The sequence below is a fragment of the Prionailurus bengalensis genome, chromosome A3 (assembly GCF_016509475.1).
Source record: "Prionailurus bengalensis isolate Pbe53 chromosome A3, Fcat_Pben_1.1_paternal_pri, whole genome shotgun sequence".
NCBI lineage: Eukaryota > Metazoa > Chordata > Mammalia > Carnivora > Felidae > Prionailurus > Prionailurus bengalensis.
This window is the reverse complement of record NC_057354.1, coordinates 24,194,491-24,222,209: the sequence shown is the minus strand read 5'-3', so window position 1 is coordinate 24,222,209 and position 27,719 is coordinate 24,194,491. Positions and strand designations below refer to the sequence as shown.

The window sequence follows — 27,719 nt, the reverse complement described above, 5'->3', positions numbered from 1 at the left end:
TGAACTATGTATGGTTGAAAATGGGTCTTTGAAGTTATTTCTATATATTTTATAGAATATAGGTATATGCATATTTGGAATTGGTAGCCAGATGGTACAGAGAATTTCTTGTGTGGGCACAGCCTGACATCTGGCTGGAATCCTGGCTCTGGACCTGTGTAGTTCTATGTGTCCACTGTCTCGTGTTCCAGGATCCTTTGATTCTCTGACCATAAATTTCTGTGGTGTCACCAGGGCCTGAATGGGGTGATGGACAGGACAGCCTGGAAGTGCCCTGATGTATTCCAAAGCCCATATCAGGCAGACTGAGTGCCAGCACACTGAACCCCTGTTGAGAGTGGGGCGCAGGAGGGGGCTAAGAGTGGGAAGTTGATTTCCTGGGAATCTTGAATGTCTTCTAATTGTTCTAAATTTCCTCCTTTTGCTTTCTTTTCAGCCAAATCATTTCTTTACGTGTATGGTCACAGGTCTAGTTTTCTTCATGTACAATTTCCCCAGGGGACCCCAAGGAGATGGGGATAGAGGTAGGAGGTAAGAGCATGCAGGTACTGGAGAGGGATATCTTACTCTCTCTGCTTCTCTTTTTGATCTGGTCTCTGCCACTACTTATCTGTGAGATTTGCCAGTGCTTTCTTTTCTCTGGGCCTCAGTTTCCCTGGGTGTATAAAGAGGATTGTGCCAAATAGTCCCAGAAGGCACTCTGTTGTTTCCTCTCACTCAGTCTCCTTGCTCTTTGTTTCTGGGGGTGTGAGCCTTTTTCTGGGTGGACCAGACTCCTTGTGACTCAGTTTCTCTCTCTCTGGGCTCCTCAGTCTTGCCGGATCTCTCACGGCTTTGTCCCTGCCCCATCAGTCTCTGAATCCCAACCTCCCTCTCTCTTAGTAAGAGTGTCTCTCTCCGCCTTTGTGATCCCATGACAATGGGAGGTAAAAATAGCCCAGGGGCCGTGCTGGTGGAGATAAAAGGGAATTTGCCTTTTGTGTCCTGTGGCCAGGCTGGGGGGGCTGTGACACGTGGAGATTGCTGACATAGCTCTCCTCTGCTGACCTTGACGGTGGCAATAAAAGGGGTAGCCCAACTCCCAGCCCTCACCGTGTGCTGAGGTGGGTGATCAGGGCTGAGGTTGGAACCACAGGGTGCGGGTACCCATGGGTGGGCACAAGTCTCTCTCTATCTCTGGGAAAGGATGCTCTGGTGTTTGAGTGTGTGTGTGTATGTGTGTTGGGGGCTCACCAGGGAGGCTGAGATGGGGATCCCCGAGGAATCACTGAGTATTAGGCCTTGTGGGTTTTGAATCACACCCCTGTTTGGGGTCCCTGGGTCCCTTAGTTCCTCCGTCAGGGCCATCTTCCAGTGCCTGATGCCTTGGATTGCCTTGAACCTCCAAGATTTTTAGACCCTCATCTTCCACCTCTCAGTGCCACCGCCATGATGGATGTGAGTGAACTTGGGGAGTCTGCCCGCTACCTCCGCCAGGGCTACCAGGATCTGATGAAGGTGCACACTGTCCCGTGGGATGGTAAGTGAAGGCAGAAGGGCACGGCCATGGTATTGCCCTTATGGACTCAGACCAGGAGTGGGGAGGGGTGAAACTGAGCTTGCGGCTGAAGGGGAACTCTGGCTTCAAAGCTTTAGCCCTGGCCCTTTCCCTCAGAGTCTGGAGTCCTTAAAGGTACATTCCCTGAGACTCTGTGTACATCACTGCATGTTTGTGAGCAAGCCTCGGTTTGCTCCTCTGTAAAATGGGACAATATTCCCTGTCTCCCGGAGCGGCAGTCTGTGGCTGGAGCCCGAGGCCTCTGAGATGGGAGTGATTAGTATGCAGGCTGGTGTCCGTAAAACCTGTGCTGGAGTTATTTTTAGTGTTTTCCATAGAGCTAAAGCCAAAGACAGGAATAAAGACTACTATTTATGACCTAGTTTGCTCATAGGACAATAATAACAATAGGCAATGTGTATCAAGTGCTTATTTTGTGCCAGGCCCAGAGTGAATGACTTTCCATGCATCATCTCAATAACCTGGGAGCTGGGGACCAGGGCCAAGGCCAGTTTCATGGGTGTGCAACCTCTGCAGTTGCACAGGGCATCACACTCAGAAGGGCCTTTGTGTTTAACACTCAGCTCTCACCATATTGAAATGTTTAATGATTTAAAAACTTGTTTTTAATGTTTGCTTTTGAGAAAGCGTGTGTAGGTGGGGGAGGGGCAGAGAGCAAGGGAGACACAGAATCAGAAGCAAGCTCCAGGCTCTGAGCTGTCAGCACAGAGCCTGGTGCAGGGTTTTGAGCCCATGGAACAGTGAGATCATGACCTGAGCCAAAGTTGGATGCTTAACCGACTGAGCCACCCAGGGGCCCCAGTGTTTAATGATATTTTAACAGGGGTGCTGCATTGTAATACTGGGGACTGAGAGTTATGTAGCTGGTCCTGAGTAAGGCACTTGGCTAGTAGTGGCAGGACAGGAAACAGAACCTGGTGGTCTGCTATCTGAGTCCATGCCTTTAACCACCATGAGATATGGGCTCCCTGAAGTTGTGGGACCCGCTGACCAGGCAAGAAGGAACACAAGCCACAGAATTAGGAGAAGTGAGTTTGGGTCTTCAGCGAAATGGGAGAGGCAGAGCTCCCCTGAGAATTATGTGCCTGATTTTGAGGCCTTCTCCATATGGGACCTCAGGAGATGCCCGTAACATTTTGCCTTTGAGGGAACAGGCCCAGAGGGAATGAGAGTTTTCCCCGAGCTTGCAGGGTAGATATGGCAAAAGCAGGAATCTGAACCCAAGTATGTAATCCAGGGTGGTGAGGGCCTATTACCTCAGTCAGGGAATCCTCTGACAAGGTCCCTACGGACCCTCCCAGCTTTGCCCTTCCAGGATCCTGGGTCTGGAAGGATCTTTGTGTACTCCTGCATCCTGACAGAGGGGCTCATGGGAGGGGCAGAGGTTTACAGACAAGGCTTGGGAACCCCAGTTCGATGTGCCTCAGCCTTTCTCAAAGCCCCACTCCTCTCCCCCAACCAGGGAGGAAGAGGGTCTGGGTACCTGATGAACAGGATGCCTACGTGGAGGCCGAGATCAAGTCGGAGGCAACTGGGGGCAGAGTCAATGTGGAGACCAAAGACCAGAAGGTTTGGCTCCCCTCTTCCGGGATTATCTCCTCTGCCCCCTCGGGTGCAGCTAGCAGGCGCACTGGATGAAAAAAGGGGTCTGGGAGGGCACCGGCATAAGAGACTGAGGTCAGAGGTCAGTCAACTGCTGCCCGCCTACCACCTTACCCCACGTTAAGGTCTCCTATGATACGGTCTCCCGGACAGATGCTGCTAGTGCGCGAAGCAGAGCTGCAGCCCATGAACCCGCCTCGCTTCGACTTGCTGGAGGACATGGCCATGATGACGCACCTCAACGAGGCAGCGGTGCTACACAACCTGCGCCAGCGTTATGCTCGCTGGATGATCTATGTGAGCCACGGGCCAGGCTGGGTTCGGTGGGGGTGGGGCCAAAGAGGCAGGGGCGGGGCTAGGGGAAGCGCTACTGCGCGGTGGGGCGTGGGGGGGGAGGAGCAAGGAGCAGGGCTAGAGGTGGGACAGCGTGAGGTCTTGTCGCTGTGAAGGCGGGGCCCCGGGCTGGGGCGGGGCTAGAGGAGGTTCGGCTACCAGAGTGTAGGGGCGGAGCTGCAGCTAGACGCTTGGGCTTGGCAATGTGGAGGTGGGGCTACGGGCTGCGGGCCGGAGTAAGGGCTGGGGCGGGTAGGACAGCCACAGAGCGTATGGCAGGGCACTTTAAGTGATTCCTTGGGGAATATTGCAAGGGTCACGGTTTCGTGAGGGCTGGGGATTGAGGATGGGAACTTGGCCTTCAATAACCCATTTTATAATCTCTCCTCAGACATACTCGGGCCTCTTCTGTGTCACCATCAACCCCTACAAATGGCTCCCGGTCTACACGGCCTCCGTGGTGGCTGCTTACAAGGGAAAGCGCCGCTCGGAGGCCCCACCCCACATATATGCAGTGGCAGATAATGCCTACAATGACATGCTGCGCAGTAAGAGCCGCCTTGACTCCTCTCCCTCACCTAAGACCTCCACCCCTGCTCCAGGGAGGCCTCTGTAAAGGACCCCTTTCCCTCCACTTGCACTGCTTTCCTTTTGATGCTGCTGGACACTCTAGCGTAGCATTCTGTCTCTCGAAGTGGGAGCCGACCACTGTCTGGATGATCCCACCTCGTCCTCCCATTTCTGGCCCTGGGTGGTAGAGGGGTTGCCCCAGTGCCACAGATACCCAAAGTGTTCTACTCCTGACTGACTGGTTTCTCACCTTGGCTAACTTACCTATCTCTTCCCCTTTCCTCCAGACCGAGAGAACCAGTCCATGCTGATCACGTGAGTGTGGGGCTCTGGGGGTGTGGTGGGAAATGCTGGCCACCTGGAAGGAGGGGAATGGAACTAAAATCATTTCCCAAGTCCAAAGTGCTTAGGGTAGGGCTTTTACCACCTGGATCTGGTATCCTTCTGAAGCTAAATTAGAGCATTTTCTCTGCCCCTATTCTGGGCAGATGCATTATGGGGTGGTGGACAGGGAAGGGATACCCAAACACCAGAGTGATCACCAGCCCTGATACTCCCTCTCCCCAGGGCCTGGAATCTTCTCCCACCTTAATCTTTGGGGAATTATGATTCTGGCTCAAGGGGAGGGAGGAGATTACTTTCCCTTTCTTTCTTACAGTCTCCTTATTTCTGAATCTTATTTTGATGTTTCATTTGCCCCCCTGGGAAAGTGGTAGAGTTCATGTCCAAGTTCATGTCCAGCCAAGCCAATATGGACATTGTGCATGAGTGTGTGTGTGTGTGTGAGTGCAGCCTGGTGGTTAAAAGCAAGACCTTTAAAACCAGAAGGACCTGGGTTCAAGTTCTTACATATCCACTTTCTGCTGGTACCCTTGGGGCCCTGAGTCTCATCAACAAAGGCAGAACAATCCTACTTACTTATCATACAGAGCTTTAAGGAGTTAGTGGTTAACGTATGTGCCTGGCACACACCAGGGACATTTATGTGACTTCCCTGAGTCCCATTTCCTTACCCCTAAAATGGGGGTGATAGTAGTGCTTGCTTTACAGGGTTTCTAAGGCTTAAATGAGCCAATATAGGTAAAGCACTTGGCCTGGTATCTGGCATGAAATTGGTGCTCAGTAGACAGTGACATCATCATATGTGTCTCATCTCACAGGGATGTTCTATGCTGGCTTGCTTTTACACAACCCAGCACCTCTGAGGGTTGATCTCTTCTGGAGAGTGTTGGGTTGGGGGTCCTGAGTTGGGAGCTGGGTGCGGGGGGGAGACAGAGTAGCCTTGCTTGAGGGGTGGGGTGTTGGGGGATGGGAGGAATTAGGGTGACCAGATGGGCTTTGGTGACTCATGTTTGTATCATCTAAGCGGAGAGTCGGGGGCCGGTAAGACGGTTAACACCAAGAGGGTCATTCAGTACTTTGCCATCGTCGCTGCCCTGGGAGATGGGCCGGGCAAGAAGGCCGTAAGACTCGCCCATGCGGGCTCTGCTCCCCACTGCTTCTCACTGTTTTTCTTTTCTTTCTCTTCTTCTTCTTCTTCTTCTTTTTTTTTTTTTTAAATTCCTTTTAAAAAAGTTGATTCCCCAGAGCCTCTAGCCCTGCCTGAGCCTCCCACCCTGGTGGCGGACTCTGGCCTGAGCAAGGCTTGACCAAGAGAAAGGCTGTGACTGCCCTTCCACATCGTGTGACCCAATTCTGGGCCTGCCTCAGCGTTCCTATCTGTAACACACAGGGGTGGGACCACAGCTATTCCTAAACACTTTATATAATTTCCCTTTCCATCATGACCTTCATATCTTGAAAAAGTTTACCAAACAGGCTTTTACTATGAAGTGATTTTTTTTCTTGGTTTTTGTGCAGCAAAGACATCGTTACCTGCTGTCAATCAAAAAGCAGGCTTATATGGAGTTTAACCAGAGCCAACAGCATTTGGCATTCCTAACACCCAGGGTTAGGGGGCAATTTCTCACCCTGTGATTTCTGTATGGATTTTTGAAATTTCTGAAACAGTGGGGGACCAATGTTTTGTTTTGTTTTTGTTCTCCAAGTATTACATCCATTCCTAGCCCCCAAGACCAGCTGTTCAGAGCTCTATGTGTGTCCCTCCACCCCAAAATGGACGTCTTTTCTTTCCAGAAGCCCTAAGCCACCTTCTACACAGCCCCCACTCCTGGTCCTGTTAAGCCTTGCTTTATTCTGGGGCATTTTTCTTTCTTCTTTTTCTTTTCTTTTTTTCCATTTAAAGTTGTTTTTATTTTTTCTTTTTCTCCCATTTGATTTTCTTGTGTGGTTTTTTCTTTCTTTTTTTTCCTTTGCAGTTTTGTTTTTTGTTGTTGTGGTAGTTGTTTTGTTTTTGCTGTTGACTTTTTGGTGCTTTTTGCTCCCTCTCTTCCCTACCCCATTTTTGAACCCCCACAGTGTCTCTGAGGATGCTGCAGAAAGTTGGGGCTTGGTCCAGTAACAGGAATGGAGGGCAGGGAGAGGGCCAGAGCTGGCAGGGGTGCAGCTAAGAAGGGCGGGGCAGGAAGGAGCCCTGCGTGATGGAGTGTATGTGGGGTGTCAGGCAAGACAGGTAGAAAGAAAGGCTGGCTCACAGGGTCTATGGATGCTGGAACTTCAAAGCCTTAGCCCCCCTCCCCTTGGCCCCAAATTTGACCACATCTGCCGTAGAGAGCCCTGTTCAAAAGGCCTGGACCTGAGTGTGTGGGGTGGAGCTCAGTGGGAGGGGCTCTTGCCATTTCCCTCCTGCCTCCATCCCTCTAACAGTGTCTCTGGGGGGATTTTTAAGTCTTGGGCTCCCTGAAGGCGAGCAAATAACCAAAGTCCCCTGGTGTCCTGGCACCTGTAACTCTAGAAACCATTCCTTCCTTTCTCTCCCTTTCTTCCCAGGCTGTAGGGAGCCAGGGTGGGGAAGGGAAGGAAAAGGAACAGAGGAGAGACAAGGATGAGGCTAGAAGAGTAAGAGAGGGAAACCTCCTCCATTCAGCAAGTCCCTCTAGATGAGACATATGGTGTCTGTGGTGTCATGGGAGGCAGGATGCCTGGGCTCAGTTCCTGCTCTGCCCCTCACCATGTGGCCTGGAGATCATTTCCCTGCTCTTAGTTTCCTCATTTGCAAATTAAGGCTAATAATATGCGCCTGACAGGGCTATTTTGTCTATCAGCTGTATAGTCAAGGTGCAGCCCATCACAGTACAATGGAGAAGTGTAAAGAAGGGCTCTCACAGTGGGAGGTGAGGGGTAAAAAGGGTCGATCAGAAAGAGGGCTCTTCTAGCCTCAGAGCATCAGGGACACCTTCCTGAGGAGGGGTCTGAAGAGGAGTAGACTTTAGTCAGGAAGCTCCAGGGTTTAGGGGGAGGGGCCACCGGATATGGGAGATATGGGAGGGGGAGGCACGTTGAAGAGGCCAGAGACAGCTGGAGGAGGGGAAGGGCTGCCAGTAGGAGACCCTGAGACATAGCCCCTTGCCTCAGGTGCCTGATTAGGGCCAGGCTTGCTCCCACTTTCTAGCATTTCTCCTTCTAACAGTGCTGACAGGGTTGGGCATGGGGAGTGGGGTTGCGGGCTACATGTTTGGGTGTCTAACAGTCTGTCCTGCTAACCACTGCCACCCTCCCCTAGCTTGGTGAGACCTCAAAGTTTCTAATGGCATCTTCCTTCTCTCTCCAGCAATTTCTGGCCACAAAGACTGGGGTAAGTGTGGGGCCAGTGCTAGTGGGGGCAGGCAATAATAATGAGCCCTGGGAGGCCCCTTCCCTTTCCCCACCAGAGGTGGTCCAGGATTCGCTGATACACAGGACCATCAGGTACCCTGGTCTCCCAGTTGGTAGCACCAGGACTGACAGACCCGTCATCCTGTTGTCACCAGGGCACCCTCGAGGATCAAATCATCGAGGCCAATCCTGCCATGGAGGCTTTTGGCAACGCCAAGACCCTGCGGAATGACAACTCATCCCGCTTTGTGAGTGGCCATGGTGGGAGAGGTGCGTGGGGATGGGCAGCAGGGAGGTAAAGGGCCCTGACTGATGCTGCTCCTCTGCCAACAGGGCAAATTCATCCGCATTCACTTTGGTCCCTCTGGGAAGCTGGCATCTGCAGATATTGACAGCTGTGAGTCGAGGGGAGGGTGGGGAACAGAGGCTTGGGCCTTTCTGCTCTGACTGAGCATCCATCCTCAAATCTTTGGGGCTACCACCTGTTCCAGGCACTTCTCTCCATCCCCTGGCCACCGCCCAGCCCCTACCACCTTACTCTCCCCTGCAACATTCCATCCACTATGGTCTCTGAGCCTCCATTCCTCTGCTTGATCTTCCCAGCCAGAGTGATGTTTTCTCAGATACGAATTTGACCACATTATGTTTCTGTTTAAAAACCTTTTGTAGATCCCATTACCTGATCTTTATTTTTTATTTTTTAAACTATTTATTTATCTTGAGAGAGGGAGGGAGAGAGAAAGAGAGGGAATGGGAGCAGGGGAGGAGCAGAGAGAGAGGGAGAGAAAGAGAATCCCAAGCAGGTTCTGCCGCCAGCACAGAGCCCAATGTGGGGCTCAAACTCACGAACCGTGAGATCATGACCTGAGCCAAAATCAAGAGTCGGACACTTAACCGCCACCCAGGTGCCCCCTGTTACCTTAGGATGGAGACCCGAATCCTTGTTGGGCCAGTCAGGCTCCTTGTGATTGGATCCTTACCCCACCTCAGTTCTTTCTCTGGCCTCCAAAAGGGCAGGCCTGTGACCACCCCCCATACCACCCCATCCTCCCTGGAAGCCTGCCCTCTCACTTTTTGCCCATCCCACCTGGCCCAGCCCCACTGCACAGACACCAGGGCCCAGGCTGCATGCACAGAGAGGCCCCTACACTGACCATTCCCCACCTTGGGATGCATCACCAGATCCCGATGGATAAGCACAGACATGTGATGACCAGAGAATGTTGTAATTCACTACTTGACTCATTCCTTTGCAAACACATGGAAACTCTGCTTCACGCACACACTGACATGCCAGCTCTGCTCTGGAGGGAAGCAGTGTGGTCTGTGGATGAAGGGATGAAAGCATAGATGAAAGAAGGACATATGAAGACCCCTGCCCATAGACACGCAGACCTGCAGACACACACACACATCCCCACCCTGTGACACCTGCGTGATAGAGAGACACTTTTCAGTACGTGTTGGCATGTGTGTGGATACAGTGCCTCTCTACACACCCCTGAGACAACTTCCCCCACCCCCTCAGCTCTATTGGGGTGACCCACTCTGGGGAGGTACAGGGAGAAGGTAGGCTAGTGCCCCTCTTTTCCCCAGATCTCCTGGAGAAGTCGCGAGTGATCTTCCAGCTGCCTGGTGAGCGTGGTTACCATGTCTACTACCAGATCCTCTCGGGGAAGAAGCCAGAGCTGCAGGGTGAGGGCCAGGGGTGGATGAAGGGGGAGTCAGAGCCCACGGGGCTGGGTGGGACTGCCCCTCCACTCCTTAGCTGGGACTCCTAGTTATTGCTGAGCTCTCTCCTTGTACTGGAGAATAGGCCCCTAGTGTCATGGCCCTGGCAAGGTTGTCCCTCATTCTGTCCTGAGACTGGAGAGGCCCCATCCAGCACCAAGGGGGAAGCAGTGGCTCTGTCTAGGCCCAGCTATGCACTCTTACAAGCCCCTCAAGGACACAGTGTGGTTTTCCCTGTGCCCTAGCACCCTGCATAGTGACTGGGCTCATTCCTCAGAGAACCATAAAGAAAGAAAAGCCACAGGCCTGGGGGAGGGGGTGAGAAACTCAGCTACACAGAAGTCCTGGGAGGGCCCTAGAGTCCCCTGTCTGGGTGGCCCCCAGAACCTTCCATGCTGGGATGGGAGGGAAGGAGAAGCACTGGGTGAATGCAGCCAAACCCACCGTGCTTCTCCGCATGTCTCCCAGATATGCTGCTTCTGTCGATGAACCCCTATGACTACCACTTCTGCAGCCAGGGTGTCATCACTGTGGACAACATGAATGACGGCGAGGAGCTCATGGCCACTGATGTAGGTCTCTGGTGGGAGAGAGGCAGGTCGGGGCGCCTGCAGTGTGCGGATGTGTGAGGTTGGGGGGAGGTCAGGGAGCAATTCCAGTGCCCTTAGCTCAGCTGGCCCCTAGAGAAGCCCAGACTTCTCTGATCTTTCTGTCCCCTGCCACAGCATGCCATGGACATCCTGGGCTTCAGCGTGGATGAGAAGTGTGCCTGCTATAAGATCGTGGGGGCCCTCCTGCACTTCGGCAACATGAAGTTCAAGCAGAAGCAGCGGGAGGAACAGGCTGAGGCTGACGGCACTGAAAGTGAGGGGGCCTGACCCTGGCCTGACCTGGTCATCATCTTGACCCTGATTCTAGTGTCCTGTCCATGACCGTTAACCTTAACCCTTGTCCACAGCCTTTGATTTAAGTCTTACCTGGCCTTGATTGTAAGCGCTGATTTCTCAATCCCGGACCCTCACCCTTCTGAGCCGTACAGTTTGCCTGCCCTGAACTCAACCTCTCCCTGCCTCCCTCTTCTAACTCCAGGCAGAGGCCAGTAGCACCCCCAGGTGCCCATATTCTTTCCCTCCTCCTCCTTCACCGCCCCCCTGCTGTGTGCCCTGCCAGGTGCTGACAAGGCTGCCTACCTGATGGGGGTCAGCAGTGGGGACCTCCTTAAAGGCCTTCTGCACCCCCGAGTGCGTGTGGGGAACGAGTACGTGACCAAGGGCCAGAGTGTGGAGCAGGTGAGCTGTTTGCAGGCCAGGGCTCACCTGGAGACAGTGGAGCAGGGTACCCTCCTTGCCAGGTCCCAGCCCAGCCTCTCCACACCTCCAGGTGGTGTTTGCTGTGGGGGCTCTGGCCAAGGCCACCTATGACCGGCTGTTCCGGTGGCTGGTGTCACGGATCAACCAGACCCTGGACACCAAGCTGCCCCGTCAGTTCTTCATTGGGGTCCTGGACATCGCTGGTTTTGAGATCTTTGAGGTGAGAGCGGGCCCACACCCCTGGGCTCTGTTCTCTCCAAGGCAGAGGACCATGGGTGGGTGGGGGCCAGAGCCCCGGGACTCTGCCTGGAGGTGGCGGTGAAGTCGCGCACATCCCCGTTCCTCCATGGGTCTCCCCGTGTGTATCTGATGAGCCTGGCACCTCCCTCTATAGTTCAACAGCTTTGAGCAGCTGTGCATCAACTTCACCAACGAGAAGCTCCAGCAGTTCTTCAACCAGCACATGTTCGTGCTGGAGCAGGAGGAGTACAAACGGGAGGGCATCGACTGGGTCTTCATCGACTTCGGCCTGGACCTGCAACCCTGCATTGACCTCATTGAGAAGGTGGGGCCTAGGGCAAGGCCACTGCAAGGGGAGGGGGATGGGGGTGTGGCGAGTGAGCAAGAATGAGCGTGTGCCGGCTTGTGAGCGAGCATGTGCAAGCACCCATGTATGTGTGCAGTGGTGCATCGATGTGAGCTTGCGTATGTGAGTGTGGCCCTGTGTCTCTGTTCGTGTGTGTGAATGGCAGCGCGTGCATGGGTGTGAATGTGTGAATAGGTTTGTTGGAGGTTGTGTGAATGTGTGTTGGTGGGTACGTGAGTGTGCACCCAGCACTGTGGCCAACAGCCTGTCATGGGCACACACGATTTTGCAGTTCACGAGGGCCTACTGCAGCCACCATCTCACCGGACCTGCCTGGGGGTAGGCAAGGGAGAGTATGTCTGCTAATTTATTTGATTGATTGTATCTATTTCCCTGTTGTACAAAGACTGCAAGAAAGAAAAATCAAAGAAAATCTGAAAACTCAGGAGTAAAGGGAAAAAATATATATATTTGCCCCCTAACCCTACTACAGCCTGTGTCTTGGCACTTTGGTTAAGTTGCCTCCAAACCCTTTATCCTGGACGTGCATTTTCTTTTATAGACTCAGACTCATATCCCATCTTTTTCTCTGAAAATGTATTTTGAACATTGAACGTTGCTGAAGAAGCCACAAGAGTTCATGCAGCAGGCGACTTTTATGCATTTCTGTGTCCTGCTTTTGCATAGTTGGGTGGTCAACAGTTTTTGCTGTGAGATCAGCACTGAAAGTATTCATTTCAACACTTAGTAGGTTAGGAAATTGAGGTCTAAGGGCCTCCCTGCTAGTAAGTGAGGAAGCCAAAATTTGAACTCAGCTGCCTTTTTCCCCCCTTTTATTGTGTGTGTGTGTGTGTGTGTGTGTGTGAGAGAGAGAGAGAGAGAGAGAGAGAGAGAGAGAGAGAGACAGACAGACCACAGACATCAGGAGGTGGGTGGGTACAGAGATTCCAGTTTGAGTTTGTGCACCTGTGAGCAAAGAGGACGACCCAGAGCTGCAAATCATGCGAAGGGAGTTCAAAGCCAATATACAAACTTCTCTTTTGGAAGACAGGACTCCTGGGTACCCATCTGGTTTCTGTTCCTCCCAGCAATGGCTGAAGTTGGGGGTCTGGGAAGGCTTCCAGAAGGAGGGGTTCCGGGATATGGGATCTGGCCCAGCCAGGATGGGCTGGCTTGATGATGGCCCTTCAAACTTGTTCCCTGTCCCCAGCCACTGGGCATCCTGTCCATCCTGGAGGAGGAGTGCATGTTCCCCAAGGCCTCAGACGCCAGCTTCCGGGCCAAGCTCTATGATAACCATGCAGGAAAGTCACCCAATTTCCAGCAGCCACGGCCTGACAAGAAGCGCAAATACCAGGCCCACTTTGAGGTGGTCCACTATGCGGGTGTGGTAGGTGCCTGTTGGAATCCCAACCCTTGACCCCCTTCTTCCCTTCTCCTGGTTCCCCAACCTTGCTCAGCACCTGTCTGGTCTCTGCCAGGTGCCTTACAGCATTGTGGGCTGGCTGGAGAAAAACAAAGATCCACTGAATGAGACGGTGGTTCCTATCTTCCAAAAGTCGCAGAACAAGCTCTTAGCCACCCTCTATGAGAACTATGCAGGGTCCTGCTCCAGTGAGTACAGAGGGACAAGGTCACCATTCTATAGGGCACTCACAGAGTGACGTCCCCCGGAGTGACTGGTCCCATGTCTCTCCTAGCTGAGCCCCCCAAGTCTGGGGTGAAAGAGAAGCGTAAGAAGGCAGCATCTTTCCAGACGGTGTCCCAGCTGCACAAGGTGAGGCCCAGTCGGGGCCCCATGCAGGCCCTCACCTGCCAGTCTCCAGCCCCGTCCCTGGTCCCTGCTCTGTCCCCTGCACCCTGGGCGGGCGGCTGTTAAGACTTGCAGTGATGTTTAACTCCTCTCTTGTGAACATCACAGCAAGTCTGTGCTGCTTCCCGTCCGCATGCTGCCTGGGCAGGGTTTGGGGGGGATGGGGTGGGAGCCATGGGGCCTGTGGGAGGCATGGTGATTGGATGGGGGAGTGAAGACTTAGGCGACTGACAGGGCCCCAGTCAAACAGAAGAGGGAAGAGGGTCCCAAGGAACAGTGGAAGGACAGATGTGCAGAGGCATGCTTAGACGCCTGGCTCACCAGTCCTCAGCAGGCTGATCCACTATGGTTTCCAATTCTGCTTCTTGCCCCTCTTGTGCTTTCTCCCCTCTCCTCACCCCCAGGAGAACCTCAACAAGCTGATGACCAACCTACGGGCCACACAGCCCCACTTTGTCCGTTGCATTGTCCCCAACGAGAACAAGACCCCAGGTAGTCATCCCAGGGCTGGGTTGGTGGGGTGAGGACATTGGAGGGAGGGGACAAGGCAGACTTAGAAGCTGGGTCTTCCCTCTCCTCAGGGCCTGCGTGGTCTCAAAGAAAGCCCCTATGTGGGCTGATGGTCTTTCTCTGGGGCATGAAGGTGTGTCCATTGACTTCAAAGCTTTCCCTTTAACCTCCACCACAACCAGGGGTCATGGATGCCTTCTTAGTGTTACACCAGCTTCGCTGCAATGGGGTTCTGGAGGGGATCCGGATCTGTCGCCAAGGATTCCCCAACAGGCTGCTCTATGCTGACTTCCGGCAGCGGTGGGTGTCTGCCTGCCCAGCCCTGGCTTCCCACCACCCCCTTTCCTGCTCCTATACAGCCACCTTCCCCCTTGCCCTCCCCCCGGGTGTAGGCAGCAGCCTGAGGGAATGGGAAAGGCACACACTTAGAGCCAAAGGGATCAAGGTTCCAAGGACTGAGATTCCAAACACTGAACATGGAGACTGGGCTGGCACCCGGATGGGAGATGGTGGTAACTGAGACAGGGGTGGGCTAGGGGAGTAGCCATCAGGCTTCGGGTATTTGAGGTGTAGCCAGTAGGCCATGTTAATGGATTGGATAGGGAATAAGAAAAAGACAAGGGTGATCCCAGGTTTGGGGCCTGAGCAACTGGGGAGTAGATGTGCTGAGATACCAAGATGGGGCTTTTCCATATTATGGAGTGGGGAGGGATAGTGAATTGAGTTCCACTTTGACCAAGTTAGGTTTGAAATGTCTTCAGCAGAGGTTCGAGAAGAGAAGTCGAAGTGGGGCAGGCAGGAGCTGGATATGGATTTGGGAGTTGAGTGAGGGGCCCCATAGACTAGACTTTGTGTAATGCCTGTCAGTGCTGTTAGCTCCTTCCCCCTTCCCTTTATATGTTTGATTTTATCAGCTACACATGTCCATAGCCCCACTCCCCTGAAGTACCTGTAGTCATGCACACTGACGTACGCATGTTGGCACAAATATAGTTGGCGTGCTTCCACGCATGTGCTTGCTCGCTCGCTCTCCCTCCTTCCTCCCCGCCCACCCTTGTTTTGTGAGTTTGTTTTTTCATGTAAGAGAGATTCTCCTTATCAGCAGACATAAGTCTGCACCATCCCCCTTTTTTTTTCTTTTAATTAAGACTTTAAAAAAAAATTTTTTTTTCAACGTTTATTTATTTTTTTGGGACAGAGAGAGACAGAGCATGAACGGGGGAGGGGCAGAGAGAGAGGGAGACACAGAATCATAAACAGGCTCCAGGCTCTGAGCCATCAGCCCAGAGCCTGACGCGGGGCTCGAACTCACGGAGTGCGAGATCGTGACCTGGCTGAAGTCGGACGCTTAACCGACTGCGCCACCCAGGCGCCCCAATTAAGACTTTTTTAAAGAGCAGTTTTAGGTTCACAGCAAAATGGGAAGGTACAAAGAGATTTCCCATATGCCTTTGCTCCCCGCCCCCCCACCCTCCAGCCTCCTCCATGATCAGCATCCCTCACCAGAGTGGGACATTTGTTACAGGAGAATCACCCAAAGTCCATAGTTTACGTTAGGGTTTGCTCATGGCAGTGTACATCCTGTGAGTTTGGACAGATGTATTAACGATGTGCAGCATCATTCCTTTTGTTCTGGCTATAGTATCCCAGAGTCTAGTGAACCGTGCTTTGTTTATCAGCCCCTGGTGAGGGGTCTTTCACGTTTCTCTGACCTTAATGCTGTGGCCACAGCCACCTGGACCCACAGAAGTGGATGTGCTGGGTACCCTTGCTCTTGTTTAGAATTCTGTCTCAAATGTTCTTTCGGCTTTGATACACCATACCGTATCACCTTCTTTATATTTTTTGCCTTCTAAAAAAATAAGATGAATTACAAAAAATTGTAAGTTAAAAAATTATAAAAGTGTTGCGTGCCTGTTGTAAATACTACAATCTCTCCCCTTTTTTAAGTTTATTTATTGAGAGAGAGTGCAAGCAGGGGAGGGGCAGAGAGAGAAAGAGAGAGAAGATCCCAAGCAGGCTCTGCACTCAGTGGAGGGCCTGACCTGGTGCTCGAACCCAGGAACCATGAGTTCATGACCTGAGCCAAAATCGAGAGTCAGATGCTCAACCGACTGAGCCACCCAGGCACCCAATACTACAATCTCTTAAAGAACTTAATTAATGAATGCATTTAAGTGCAACCCAAGGTTTGTAAGCAGACTGTGCTCAATCCCCAGTGTCACCATGCTCCCCCATTGGAGCCTCTGCTGTGGCCTCTGGGAGGCCTTCGAATATTCCCTTGCTCCCCTGCCCAGCCCCTTCCTCAGCAGCCCTCCCCTGCTCTCCCAGGTACCGCATCCTGAACCCCAGTGCTATCCCAGACGACACCTTCGTGGACAGCAGGAAGGCCACAGAAAAGCTCCTGGGCTCATTGGACATTGACCACACCCAATACCAGTTTGGCCACACCAAGGTCGGGGCACATCGGACTTAGGGCTGACCCGGGGGTGGGCAGTCACACTGGACAGGACACATGCAGGTGGCTGGGGGTTACACCTGGTGCATCCTCCCTCCCCACCCCCCAGGTGTTCTTCAAGGCTGGGCTTCTAGGCATCCTGGAAGAGCTTCGTGACCAGCGTCTGGCCAAGGTTCTGACGCTGCTACAGGCACGGAGCCGGGGCCGCCTCATGCGCCTTGAGTATCAGCGCCTGCTTGGAGGCAGGTGTGTGTGGGGAGGGAGCAGCAGACAGGGGTAGGGGTGTGACCACGGTATCCTGGCTGCCGGGACCACCAGGCTCTCCAACCCTGTGATATTGTCTCTCATGTGGGTCAGACTATCCCTGCGGCTGGTTAGGTGTCTCTGAAGGAGCAGGTCCTGTCTTGTCCCCCTCAACTGCAAATTTCCATTTCCTCACCTCAAAAATCAGGATAAGATCACCTTTCTCTTCACTCCAGGCCACTCAGAGTGGTAATAATGACAACCAGTGTTTCCCGAGACTCTTAAGTGCCAGGCCCCAGGCAAGAGGCTTTATTTGCATGATCTTGCTTAAAGTGCCAAACAGTCCTCAGGAGATGGGCACTGTGACTATACTTCATCAGCAGAGCGGCCCTCTGAGTCTGAGAACCAGTCAGATGGCTAGTGGTGGGGAAGCTGGGGTGTGAGCCCAGGCATGTGACCCCAGAGCTCCGAGTATATCGGTACATTCCTGGTTTCTTCAGGACACTGCAAGGGCCACCAGGACATTTAGGGCTTCTGAGCCCTTACCCTGGAGGCAGACCCATTTGATCTTGGGCTTCTCTCTCCACCTCACAATAAAGCAGAGGCATTAGATCCACTTGAGATCACATGCTGAAGCGTTCACCGTGTGCAGAGCCCAGCCCAGGGCAGGTGCCCAGGAACATCGGGGCTGTTACCGTGGAGGGGCAGCACTGAGCCTCCTGGCCACCCGTGTCTTCCCCTCCCCAGGGATGCCCTGTTCACCATCCAGTGGAATATCCGCGCCTTCAATGCTGTCAAGAATTGGTCATGGATGAAGCTCTTTTTCAAGATGAAGCCATTGCTGCGCTCAGCGCAGGCCGAGGAAGAGCTGGCGGCCCTTCGGGCGGAGCTTCGGGGGCTGCGAGGGGCACTGGCTACTGCAGAGGCCAAGCGCCAGGAGCTGGAGGAGACACACGTCAGTGTCACCCAGGAGAAGAATGACCTGGCCCTGCAGCTCCAGGCAGTGAGTAGGGGAGGGGAAGGGAGATGGAGGGTTTCCAGTGGTGATCTATGCCCCTGGCACTCCAGAAAACCCCAGGCTGCTTTGAGGAAACACAGCCAGACCCCTGGTCAGGGTGGACGTGGTGCGCCATACGGGTGCTCAGAATCTGCATCTTTCTTCTGACTCCCAAACATGCCATGAGATGAGAGACTGTGGGCTCACGTCCCCCATCAGAGTCAGTCTGTCCCCGTGTCCTGATGCTCCCGCCCCATGCTACCTTGGCCTCCTGCTAAAGCTGCAGTGGAGCCCCATCTCCTTGGCCCTCCTTCATTCCTGTCCCTGACACAGACCCATGCTCCCTTCTCTGGTTAAGGGCCATGGAAACCCAGGTGGCACATAACAGTAATGGCCAGAGGGCAGGGATCAAGGGTCTGGAAACTTCCCAAGTCCACTGAGTCATTCCTTCCTTCGGCAAACACTATGAGTATCACCTGTGTGCCAGGCCCCACGGTCGCTCTGGGGACACGTTGGTGGGAAGTCAGGCCTGTGGTCACAGAACTCACCTGCTAGTGGGCAAGCAGGGGTGAGGAAATGGTGAGGCGGGAGAGAATACCCAAGCCAATCATGGCACAGCTGCCTGTCCCCTTGGAAGGCCATAGTCCAGAGCTCTCTGAGAGCCCTTGTTTGGGCTTCTCACTCTGGGTTGCCCCAGCCTGTCTGACGTTCCCCTCTTGATGGTGCTGCTTCTACCCCTGCCCATCCCTTTCCCTGAGCCCCCAGCCCAGCACACCTGAGCCCCTTTGGGGCCAAGAGCAGGTCATAGGCATTCCTTGGTCCCCAGCTGAGCGTGGGTGTCACACGTTTGCATGGAACTTTTTTTCCGGGGCCTGGCCTTGTGTCCCTCGGCCGGTTTGCCTGGCCATGGCTCTGTCCCATTCCCCATGTCTGTCTCCAGGAGCAGGAAAACTTGGCAGATGCTGAGGAGCGCTGCCACTTGCTGATCAAGTCCAAGGTGCAGCTCGAGGCAAAGGTGAAGGAGCTGAGTGAGCGGCTGGAAGATGAGGAGGAGGTGAATGCTGACCTGGCCGCCCGCCGGCGCAAGCTGGAGGATGAGTGCACAGAGCTCAAGAAGGACATCGACGACCTGGAGCTGACACTGGCCAAGGCCGAGAAGGAGAAGCAAGCCACGGAGAACAAGGTATGGTCTGGGCCAGGTGGGGGGAAAGGCTCCAAGCCAGGGGGCTGGCCATGGGGCCAGGCAGTTGCTGCTCTCCCTGCGGGCTCTGTGACGCCCCTGCTGGGTGGCCCAGGGCAGGTCACTTCCTCTCTGTGGGCTCCCATTTCCTCCTGTCAGGTGGGGTTAATAGCAGCACTTCCCTCATTAGGTTGAGGATTCAGTGTGTGACCACCTTTTGCTTGCACTCAGCACAGGGCTTAGCGCACAGCAGGTGCTCAGCAAATGCCAGTATTTTGTCATCCATCCTGGCTGGTAAGGCCCGTGAGGGCAGGAAGCCCCTTTCCTGGCTCTGCATCCCCTGGGTGCCTCTGGATCCCTTCTGCTCCTGACCCCCTAGCACAGCCCCACATGGTTCACAGGGCTGGGAATACTGACTCATTATACAGGAGGGAAAGAGGGGCTCACTCAGGTGCTCACAGGGGAAACCAGGACTGTCTGGAACACCCATTATACCGAAAGTAGCTGGCATCTACTACCAATTGAGGCTCAGAGTGAAACGACTTGCCCAAGTCCCCCCTAGTTGGAAGGGGCGGTTGCTGTGACCTGGCATGGTGGCTCCTTGCACCAGAGTGTGGGAGGGGCATCCTCATGGTGACCCTGGCCCTGGCACAGGTGAAGAACCTGACAGAGGAGATGGCGGCACTGGACGAGTCGGTGGCCCGGCTGACCAAGGAAAAGAAGGCATTGCAGGAGGCCCACCAGCAGGCCCTGGGTGACCTACAGGCGGAGGAGGACCGCGTGAGCGCACTGGCCAAGGCCAAGCTCCGGCTGGAGCAGCAAGTGGAAGATGTGAGTCCTGGTCACAGCAGGGGCCTGTGTGGTGGCGCTGGGACAGCGGGGCCGGTGGCTCACGCCTGGGGGCTGATCATGCCTACGCCTCCTGCGCCATAGCTGGAGTGCTCCCTGGAGCAAGAGAAGAAGCTGCGCATGGACACGGAGCGCGCAAAGCGCAAGCTCGAGGGTGACCTGAAGCTGACGCAGGAGTCGGTGACGGATGCTGCCCAGGACAAGCAGGAGTTGGAGGAGAAGCTCAAGAAGTAGGCGTGGGCTGGGCGGTGGCAGACCGGCAGGCGGTCTCCTGAGCCTATACCCTGGTTCTCCCTCTGGACCCTCCAGTCAGTTCTGCTTCACTGCAGGCGTTGAATGTGTAGGGTTGAGATGGGAGTCACTCAGGTGCAGGTGGTCGTGTCCTGCCTTCCTTGCCCCCAACGGTCCCAGCCAGGCTCTGGTGGGGGGTGGTTTGAGAGGGAACACAGGGATGAGGTCGCTGAGGGCTTGGTGCCTCAGGTGGGGAGGAGGGAGACTGGAGGACCAAGGGACTCCAGGCAGGTTGATGGAAGTGAGGACTTGCGCTGGCTCACGGCCCCCTCCACCTCCAGGAAGGACTCTGAGTTGAGTCAGCTGACCCTGCGGGTGGAGGATGAGCAGCTCCTTGGGGCACAGCTACAGAAGAAGATCAAGGAACTGCAGGTGTGTGGGGCACGGGGTGGGGAGTGCGGGAAGGGCCAGGGCCAGAGGCATGCAGAGGTGACTGCTGCCATCTGCCTGTCCCCAGGCTCGGGCGGAGGAGCTGGAAGAGGAGCTAGAAGCAGAGCGGGCAGCCCGGGCCCGCGTGGAGAAGCAGCGAGCCGAGGCAGCCCGGGAGCTGGAGGAGCTGAGCGAGCGGCTGGAGGAGGCTGGCGGGGCATCCGCAGGGCAGCGTGAGGGCTGCCGCAAGCGCGAGGCCGAGCTGGGCCGGTTGCGGCGGGAGCTGGAGGAGGCGGCACTGCGGCACGAGGCCACGGTGGCTGCCCTGCGACGCAAGCAGGCTGAGAGCGCAGCCGAACTGGGCGAGCAAGTGGACAGTCTGCAGCGGGTGCGGCAGAAGCTAGAAAAGGAAAAAAGCGAGCTCCGCATGGAGGTGGATGATCTGGGCGCCAATGTTGAGACTCTGGCCCGTGGCAAGGTGTCTGCCTCCTTCCTGAGTCTAGCATTCTGACTGAGCTCTGATCCCGTACCCATCTAGACTCTAAACTGATCCTGACTCCAGCACTGACCCTACCCCTGACCCTGTACCTGATCCTGACCCCTGACCTATTTATCAGTCATCCATCCCCAACCCCACACTGGTCCTGACCTCAAACCCTGATTCCTAACTCTGGGCCCTGACTCCAGGTCATTTTTGACCCAGCATCTAATTCTAACCTCTCAGTCCTTGACCTCTGTCCTGACTGGTCCTGTCCCGAATCCCAGCACCCAATCTTGACCCCTGACCTTTGTACCACCTAATCCTGACAGCTGACTTATGAGCACTGTCTGCAACTGACTTCAGACTCTAGTATCCTAACCTCATCCTGGCCCTCTCACTTCTGATACCCATCTTTAAAAAAAAAAAAAAATTTTTTTTTAACGTTTATTTTTGAGACAGAGACAGAGCATGAATGGGGGAGGGCCAGAGAGAGAGGGAGACACAGAATCTGAAACAGGCTCCAGGCTCTGAGCTGTCAGCACAGAGCCCGATGCAGGGCTCAAATTCACAGACCGCAAGATCATGACCTGAGCCGAAGTCAGACGCTTAACCGACTGAGCCACCCAGGTTCCCCCAGACACCCATCTTTTAAAGCCAAGGTCCAGCAGTAGAATCTCTGACCCTGACCTTGGGGCTCTGCTTTCCCTTTGATTCCCGGGCCCATGTCTAGCCTTCTAGTTCCCAGTCCAGGGGGCCGGGCCCTGATTGGCAGCTCCAGACACTGCCTTGTGATTCACAAACTCGTTCTGACTCCTGACCCTGGATCCCAGGCCAGTGCCGAGAAGCTGTGCCGGACCTATGAGGATCAGCTGAGTGAGGCCAAGATCAAGGTGGAAGAGCTGCAGCGGCAGCTAGCAGATGCGAGCAATCAGCGTGGGCGGCTGCAGACTGAGAGTGGTGAGGCTGGGGGCTTGGCTGGGCCACCCTGGGGCTTTGGCGCTGCCCCTCACCCGCCTGACCTGCCACTCACCCTCGGCCCCGCAGGGGAGCTGAGCCGCCTGCTAGAGGAGAAGGAGTCTCTGATTAGCCAGCTGAGCCGGGGGAAGGCCTCAGCCACCCAGAGCCTGGAAGAACTGCGGAGGCAGCTGGAAGAGGAGAGCAAGGTGGGCCGGCCACCTGCTGCTACAGAGCGGGCAGGGTGGGCCCTGGGGCCACCAGCCCGGCCCAATACTGAGGTCATTGAGGTCCTTGCAGGCCAAGAGCGCGCTGGCCCATGCTGTGCAGGCTTTGCGGCATGATTGTGACCTCTTGCGGGAGCAGCACGAGGAGGAGGCGGAGGCCCAGGCTGAGCTACAGCGGCTGCTGTCCAAAGCCAATGCTGAGGTGGCCCAGTGGCGGAGCAAGTATGAGGCAGACGCCATCCAGAGGACGGAGGAGCTGGAGGAGGCCAAGTGAGCGCCTTAGCAGCCTGGCCATCACCATGTAGGGGTGATGCCTGAGCCTCTGAGCTTTCGGGGGGTGAGGGGGGAATACGGGGACCTTACTGCCAGATTCCCTTGACTATGCGGTCCATACTATCCGCTCCCTTGGCCTAGAAAGAAGCTGGCACTGCGGCTGCAGGAGGCAGAGGAGGGAGTGGAGGCTGCTCATGCCAAGTGCTCATCACTGGAGAAGGCCAAGCTACGACTGCAGACAGAGTCAGAGGACGTGACCCTGGAGCTGGAGCGGGCCACCTCGGCGGCTGCAGCACTGGACAAGAAGCAGCGGCACTTGGAGCGGGCGCTGGAGGAACGGCGGCGGCAGGAGGAGGAGACACAGCGTGAGCTGGAGGCTGCCCAGAGGGAGGCCCGTGGCCTGGGCACTGAGCTCTTCCGGCTGCGCCACAGCCACGAGGAGGCGCTCGAGGCTCTGGAGACGCTCAAGCGGGAGAATAAGAACCTGCAGGGTATGATCTGTGGGGTCACTGAGGGTGCCCTGCTCGGGCCACCTGGGATCAGGGGTGAATGAGGTGCCCTGTTCATTCTGCAGAGGAAATCAGTGACCTCACAGACCAGGTCAGCCTCAGCGGGAAGAGCATCCAGGAGCTGGAGAAAGCCAAAAAGGCTCTGGAAGGGGAGAAGAGTGAGCTTCAGGCCGCACTGGAGGAGGCTGAGGTCAGGGACTGGCCACAGGGGCAGGGCGGGCACTGACCTGCTGCTTCCCTGGCCTCCCCTCTCCTGCAATGCACGCTCACAGCCCCCATGCTCATGCTCCAGGGAGCCCTGGAGCTGGAGGAGACCAAGACTCTGAGGATCCAGCTGGAACTCTCCCAGGTCAAGGCTGAGGTGGACCGGAAAGTGGCTGAGAAGGATGAAGAGTGTACTAACTTGAGGTAGGGTGGCCAGAGCCAACCCTGTCCTCTGCCACCCCAGGATCCACTCCTCCTCTTGAGGCTAACACCCCTCCTGTCCCCACTGAGGGCAGGAGAAAAGCAGGCAGGCAATGTGGGCTGGGCCCCTCTGTGTGCACAGGCACCTCGTTTGCCCCTCCCCTGGGCCTCTCTCAAGGTCAGGACTATTGGGCCCAGTCTAGAGGCCAACTTTGGAGGCTAAAGGACGTGTTCAGGGTTATATAGTGCAGGCAAGAGCCAGGGTTCAGCCATGTCTGTCTGCTGTGGAGCCTCACTCTTGTCCGTGAACTTGTTCTGAGGGTGACAGGCAGTCCCAAGGGGCTAGAGATCAGGGAAGGACAAGTCGCTTATTCCCACAATGGGCTCACGTCTACAGCATTCCTTGGCGTAAGAGCAGGTCTAGTGCCTGTGCCCACCCCTTTCTCCTAGGCCACAACTCCCACTCTCCTCCCTCCTCCCCACAGGCGCAACCACCAGCGGGCAGTGGAGTCCCTGCAGGCCTCCCTAGATGCGGAGACTCGGGCCCGCAATGAGGCACTGCGGCTCAAGAAGAAGATGGAAGGTGACCTCAACGACCTGGAGCTGCAGCTGGGCCACGCCACCCGCCAGGCCATGGAGGCGCAGGCAGCCACACGGCTCCTGCAGGCCCAGCTCAAGGAGGAGCAGGCCGGGCGGGACGAGGAACAGCGGCTGGTGGCCGAGCTCCGGGAGCAGGCCCAGGCCCTGGAGCGGCGGGCCGCACTGCTGGCCGCAGAGCTGGAAGAGCTGCGGGCCGCGCTGGAGCAGGGCGAACGCAGCCGACGCCTGGCGGAACAGGAGCTGCTGGAGGCTACTGAGCGCCTTAACCTCCTGCACTCGCAGGTGGGGCCGGGAGGGCAGGGGCATGCTGGCGGCGTGGGCCTGCCGGCGGCTCTGAGACTCCGCGTCCCCACAGAACACGGGCCTCCTGAACCAGAAGAAGAAGCTAGAGGTGGACCTGACCCAGCTGAGTGGCGAGGTGGAGGAGGCTGCCCAGGAGAGGCGGGAAGCCGAAGAGAAGGCCAAAAAGGCCATCACTGATGTGAGGCTGGGCTGTGGCCGTGGGGGCGCCTGGAGCTGAGACCGAAGGGACTTTCCCCTCCTGACCAGGCTCCCTCCCACCCCACCCCACCCTATCCACTAACAGGCGGCCATGATGGCCGAGGAGCTGAAGAAGGAGCAGGACACGAGTGCACACCTGGAACGGATGAAGAAGACGCTGGAGCAGACAGTGCGGGAGCTGCAGGCCCGGCTTGAGGAGGCTGAGCAAGCTGCCCTCCGCGGCGGGAAGAAGCAGGTGCAGAAGCTGGAGGCCAAGGTGCGTGCGGCCCTCCAGGCCGGGGCAGGGGACAAGGAGGCAGCCTGAGGATGGGCTCTGGGCAGCAGGCCCATCCCTGGCTACTCGCAGGTGCGGGAGCTGGAGGCTGAGCTCGACGCGGAGCAGAAGAAGCACGCTGAGGCCATCAAAGGGGTGCGGAAGCACGAGCGCCGGGTCAAGGAGCTCGTGTACCAGGTGTGTGACTAGGTCCGCCACGAGGCGGGTGGGGGTGGGGTGGCCGGAACTGGTCCGCCACGAGGCGGGTGGGGGTGGGGTGGCCGGAACTGGCCGTCTGGGCAAGATCTAAATCGCCTTTGCCTGCCCAGGCTGAGGAGGACAGGAAGAACCTGGCTCGCATGCAGGACCTGGTGGACAAGCTGCAGAGCAAGGTCAAGAGCTACAAACGCCAGTGTGAGGAGGCGGTGAGTGCACTGGGGTCTGGGCAGCTGGGACTTGGAAGTTGGGAACAACTTCGCCAGTTCCAGGCTCCTCAGCCAGAGATGACAGTGAGCAGTCCACTCCCTCTCTCGGCCCTGGAATGCCCATGTTGCCTTTGTGTGCAGGCAAGCTGCCCTGAAAGGGCAGTGATCTAGCTCAGTGACCCCACTGTCTCAGTGGGAAGAGCGATCATTTCCTACCAGCTTTAGCTAGAGACAGGACCCGGCTGTCCCTGAAGGGACCCCATATGCTTTCCCTTCTGTGTGCCTCTGGAAGGACTGCCTTACCCCCGCTTCTTCCTGCCAGGGGCACTGGTGATGGAGAAGGTAGAGGAGCAGTTGACCGGAAGCCAGGCCCCTTTGGGGAATGGGATGGGACCAGACTGACTACCTATCTCAGTTATAAAGGGTGACCAGGAAGGCCCTTTGTGTCCCCAGGAACAGCAGGCCAGTACTAACCTGGCCAAGTACCGCAAGGCCCAGCATGAGTTGGATGATGCGGAGGAACGGGCAGACATGGCAGAAACCCAGGCTAACAAGCTGCGGGCACGGACCCGAGATGCCCTGGGACCCAAGGTGAGAGACTGCCATGGGGCACCCCTTGCCCTCTGCATGGGGGAGGGAGGATGGGAGGGTGAAGCTCACTCAGCTACTCCTGTCCCCTTAGCACAAGGAGTGACACCTGAGCTCTGAAGACGATGCCTGCTGTGTGCCGTCTCCTGCTGCACCCTGAATAAATGCCATGTCTGCAGCTCCAGCTACTTGCCTTCTCCTTTTTTGAGGTTCAGGAGAGCAAAGGAACACACAGTCCCTGGACAAAAGTCAGGTCCACAACAGTCATTTAAAATAAAGTTCTTTAATAGTCTCCATTTAATTGGTTTATTTGTTGTTAATAAATTGGCAACACAAGGAGGGGCCAAGGGTGTGCTCCTAGCCAGGCTCCTGTGTGTGTGGGCTCAGGCAGGAGACGCTGCCTTGGGGCAGGGCACAGCCACCCGGTGCCCCAAGGGATGGAAGAAAAGGGTCCCCACTTCTAGGGAAACCCCCTGGGATGAACACAGCGGCCAGTGAGCAAACAGAACCAGAGTCGCTAAAGGAAAACGAGGGAGGGATAGATAGGCAAGGGTGGGGGAAGGCAGCGTCCTCTGGTAGCCCCCACCCCTGCCCGCGGGGCTCAGAAGCCTTTGCCTGGGTCCAAAGGCCAGAGCAAGCTTGGCTCACAGATTGGAGGAGGGTGCCCGTATCTCCCTCCCCACCCCAGGACTGACAGCCAAGAGACAGGGCAAGAGCTCAGACAGAGCTATTTTTTAAAGTTCCTTTACCTCTCTCTGGGTGGGCTGGGGCCCCAGGGTTCTGAAGGAAGGGTGGGCATAGTATCCCTGTCCTTATGGGGGTCTTGAGGGAACTGAGGTTCCCCAGTGACCTGGGGCCCTTCAGACCCAAGGGCTTCTAGATGCTCCCTCCCCACAAGCTTGTACCTGAAGACCTGGGGCAGAGTTATCGGGGAGGCAGGGGAGGGGAGTGACCAGGCAGGGTGTGTGGCACACGTACCCACGCTCACCCACACTGGCCCTGGCCCAGCAGCCTCCCGCGGCCTGGCCCAAGGTCACTCCTCGGTGAAGTCCCTGTCTATGTCCATGTAGGGCTCCTCAATGTAGCTGACGAGGGCAGAGGGTGACTGGCGGTCTGGGTTCAACAGGATGGACACGGTCTCTTTCCAGTATGAGAAGCTGATGCAGGAGCTCTGGGCAAAGAGGAGAGGGGCTAGGCTAGGACGCCTGGAGGACCCAGGCCGAACCAGGCACCCCGTGGGGAGGGCTGGCAAGGCGACAGAGAGCTACCACACAGCCTAGGCAGAGACCACACCCCCAAGACAGCCCATGGCCTGCCCACTGGGAGGTTGGGGCCGGGGGGAGGGGGGGGGCACTCACATTCTCCAGGCAGGTGCTGTCCTTGTCCTTGTGCAGGTAATGCTGCTGCCAGAAGCGCAGCAGGTTGTGGAAGTTGTTGAGTAGGAAGCCGGGGTACTTCTTGCTGTGTTCCATTCGCTGCAGCAGCCGCAGGTACAGGGGCAGCCGCTCTTTCCGCCGGGCCAGCATCAGGATCACCAGGCTGGTATTGAGGCAGCTGACGTTCTCCTGCGAGGCGCCAGGCATGCCATGTTAGGTGCATGCAGGTAGCCCCAGTGGCCCCTGGTGGATCTGGGGTGCCACTGGGCAGGGAGGAGGGCGTCTCGTGCCACGCACTGAGCTGCCCCTGCACAACCCTGAGAGGATAGGGCATGGCGGGCGGGGGTGCGGGGGGTCATCGTCAGTGGTCTAGAGTCCACTCCTCCTCCAGAATCAGTTCAGGCATCACTTCTTCCTGGGAGCTCTGGTTCCCGGAGCTTCCATCCCCAGGGTGGGGCAGGGTGCCCGCATTAGGTGCAGCCACCTCACTTTCTAACTTCTGCTCAGCACTGAGCTGGGAGGGTCTTGGGCTGGTTCACTGTGCAGCCCCAGCCCAGTGCCCTGCCTCGGTAAACGTGTGCTAACTGAAGGAACAAAGAACCACCTCTGAGGGGTTGAGCATTAACCCCATTTTAGAAAAGAGGAGTGTGAAGCTTAGGGAAGGGGCAGCTGCAGTTACTTAGAGAGTAGGAAGTCACATCAAGTCCAATCCCAAAGCCTGCACAGCAGGAGGAGCTCGGAGAGCACTGGACAGGGAGTCAAGAACTCCATGCCAATCCTGACCCATCTGTGACTTCAGAGACCTCTTCCCTCCTCAGGCCCCATCTGTAAAATGGCACACCGGTCCCTCATTGGAAAAAGTCCTCAGAATAGCTGGCGGGGTTTCCTAGGAACCAACAGACGGATCAAGACATATGTCTAGGGCAAAGATGGAACAGATCAACCCCTGGGCTCTGGGATGAGGGAAACTATTTCCAATCTCCCTTCCCCTCCTGCATGTCTGCAGGACCTCT

The 27,719-nt window shown here is 56.0% G+C and overlaps 2 protein-coding genes across 5 annotated transcripts in view; one reads left to right on the top strand and one right to left on the bottom strand.

Annotated features, from left to right (window-relative positions):
- MYH7B (myosin heavy chain 7B) overlaps positions 1-25,626 on the top strand; it is a 42,234-nt gene extending 16,608 nt beyond the window's left edge. Inside the window, exons 2-43 of one of the 3 annotated variants that reach the window (XM_043604681.1) lie at positions 437-531; positions 1,419-1,519; positions 3,021-3,127; positions 3,314-3,457; positions 3,885-4,041; positions 4,351-4,378; positions 5,430-5,526; positions 7,734-7,757; positions 7,933-8,025; positions 8,111-8,174; positions 9,374-9,472; positions 9,977-10,080; positions 10,234-10,372; positions 10,679-10,797; positions 10,889-11,038; positions 11,213-11,383; positions 12,615-12,794; positions 12,886-13,018; positions 13,105-13,181; positions 13,622-13,709; positions 13,910-14,027; positions 16,059-16,182; positions 16,295-16,431; positions 17,176-17,431; positions 18,366-18,608; positions 19,260-19,436; positions 19,539-19,684; positions 20,027-20,117; positions 20,203-20,592; positions 21,426-21,552; positions 21,640-21,758; positions 21,850-22,046; positions 22,191-22,540; positions 22,624-22,748; positions 22,851-22,966; positions 23,449-23,845; positions 23,919-24,044; positions 24,150-24,320; positions 24,411-24,515; positions 24,647-24,742; positions 25,196-25,333; positions 25,425-25,626. In XM_043604681.1, coding sequence (XP_043460616.1) covers positions 458-531; positions 1,419-1,519; positions 3,021-3,127; positions 3,314-3,457; positions 3,885-4,041; positions 4,351-4,378; positions 5,430-5,526; positions 7,734-7,757; positions 7,933-8,025; positions 8,111-8,174; positions 9,374-9,472; positions 9,977-10,080; positions 10,234-10,372; positions 10,679-10,797; positions 10,889-11,038; positions 11,213-11,383; positions 12,615-12,794; positions 12,886-13,018; positions 13,105-13,181; positions 13,622-13,709; positions 13,910-14,027; positions 16,059-16,182; positions 16,295-16,431; positions 17,176-17,431; positions 18,366-18,608; positions 19,260-19,436; positions 19,539-19,684; positions 20,027-20,117; positions 20,203-20,592; positions 21,426-21,552; positions 21,640-21,758; positions 21,850-22,046; positions 22,191-22,540; positions 22,624-22,748; positions 22,851-22,966; positions 23,449-23,845; positions 23,919-24,044; positions 24,150-24,320; positions 24,411-24,515; positions 24,647-24,742; positions 25,196-25,333; positions 25,425-25,436 — 5,910 coding nt within the window. In that variant the 5' untranslated portion in view covers positions 437-457 and the 3' untranslated portion in view covers positions 25,437-25,626. The other 2 variants (XM_043604682.1, XM_043604683.1) reach the window with 2 other exon arrangements.
- Positions 25,598-27,719, bottom strand: part of LOC122497533 (transient receptor potential cation channel subfamily C member 4 associated protein) — a 71,443-nt gene continuing 69,321 nt past the window's right edge. For both annotated transcript variants that reach the window (XM_043604685.1, XM_043604686.1), the window contains exons 18-19: positions 26,689-26,895; positions 25,598-26,501 (exon numbers count right to left, since the gene is read on the bottom strand). In XM_043604685.1, coding sequence (XP_043460620.1) covers positions 26,364-26,501; positions 26,689-26,895 — 345 coding nt within the window. In that variant the 3' untranslated portion in view covers positions 25,598-26,363. The remainder of the gene's footprint in view (positions 26,502-26,688; positions 26,896-27,719) is intronic.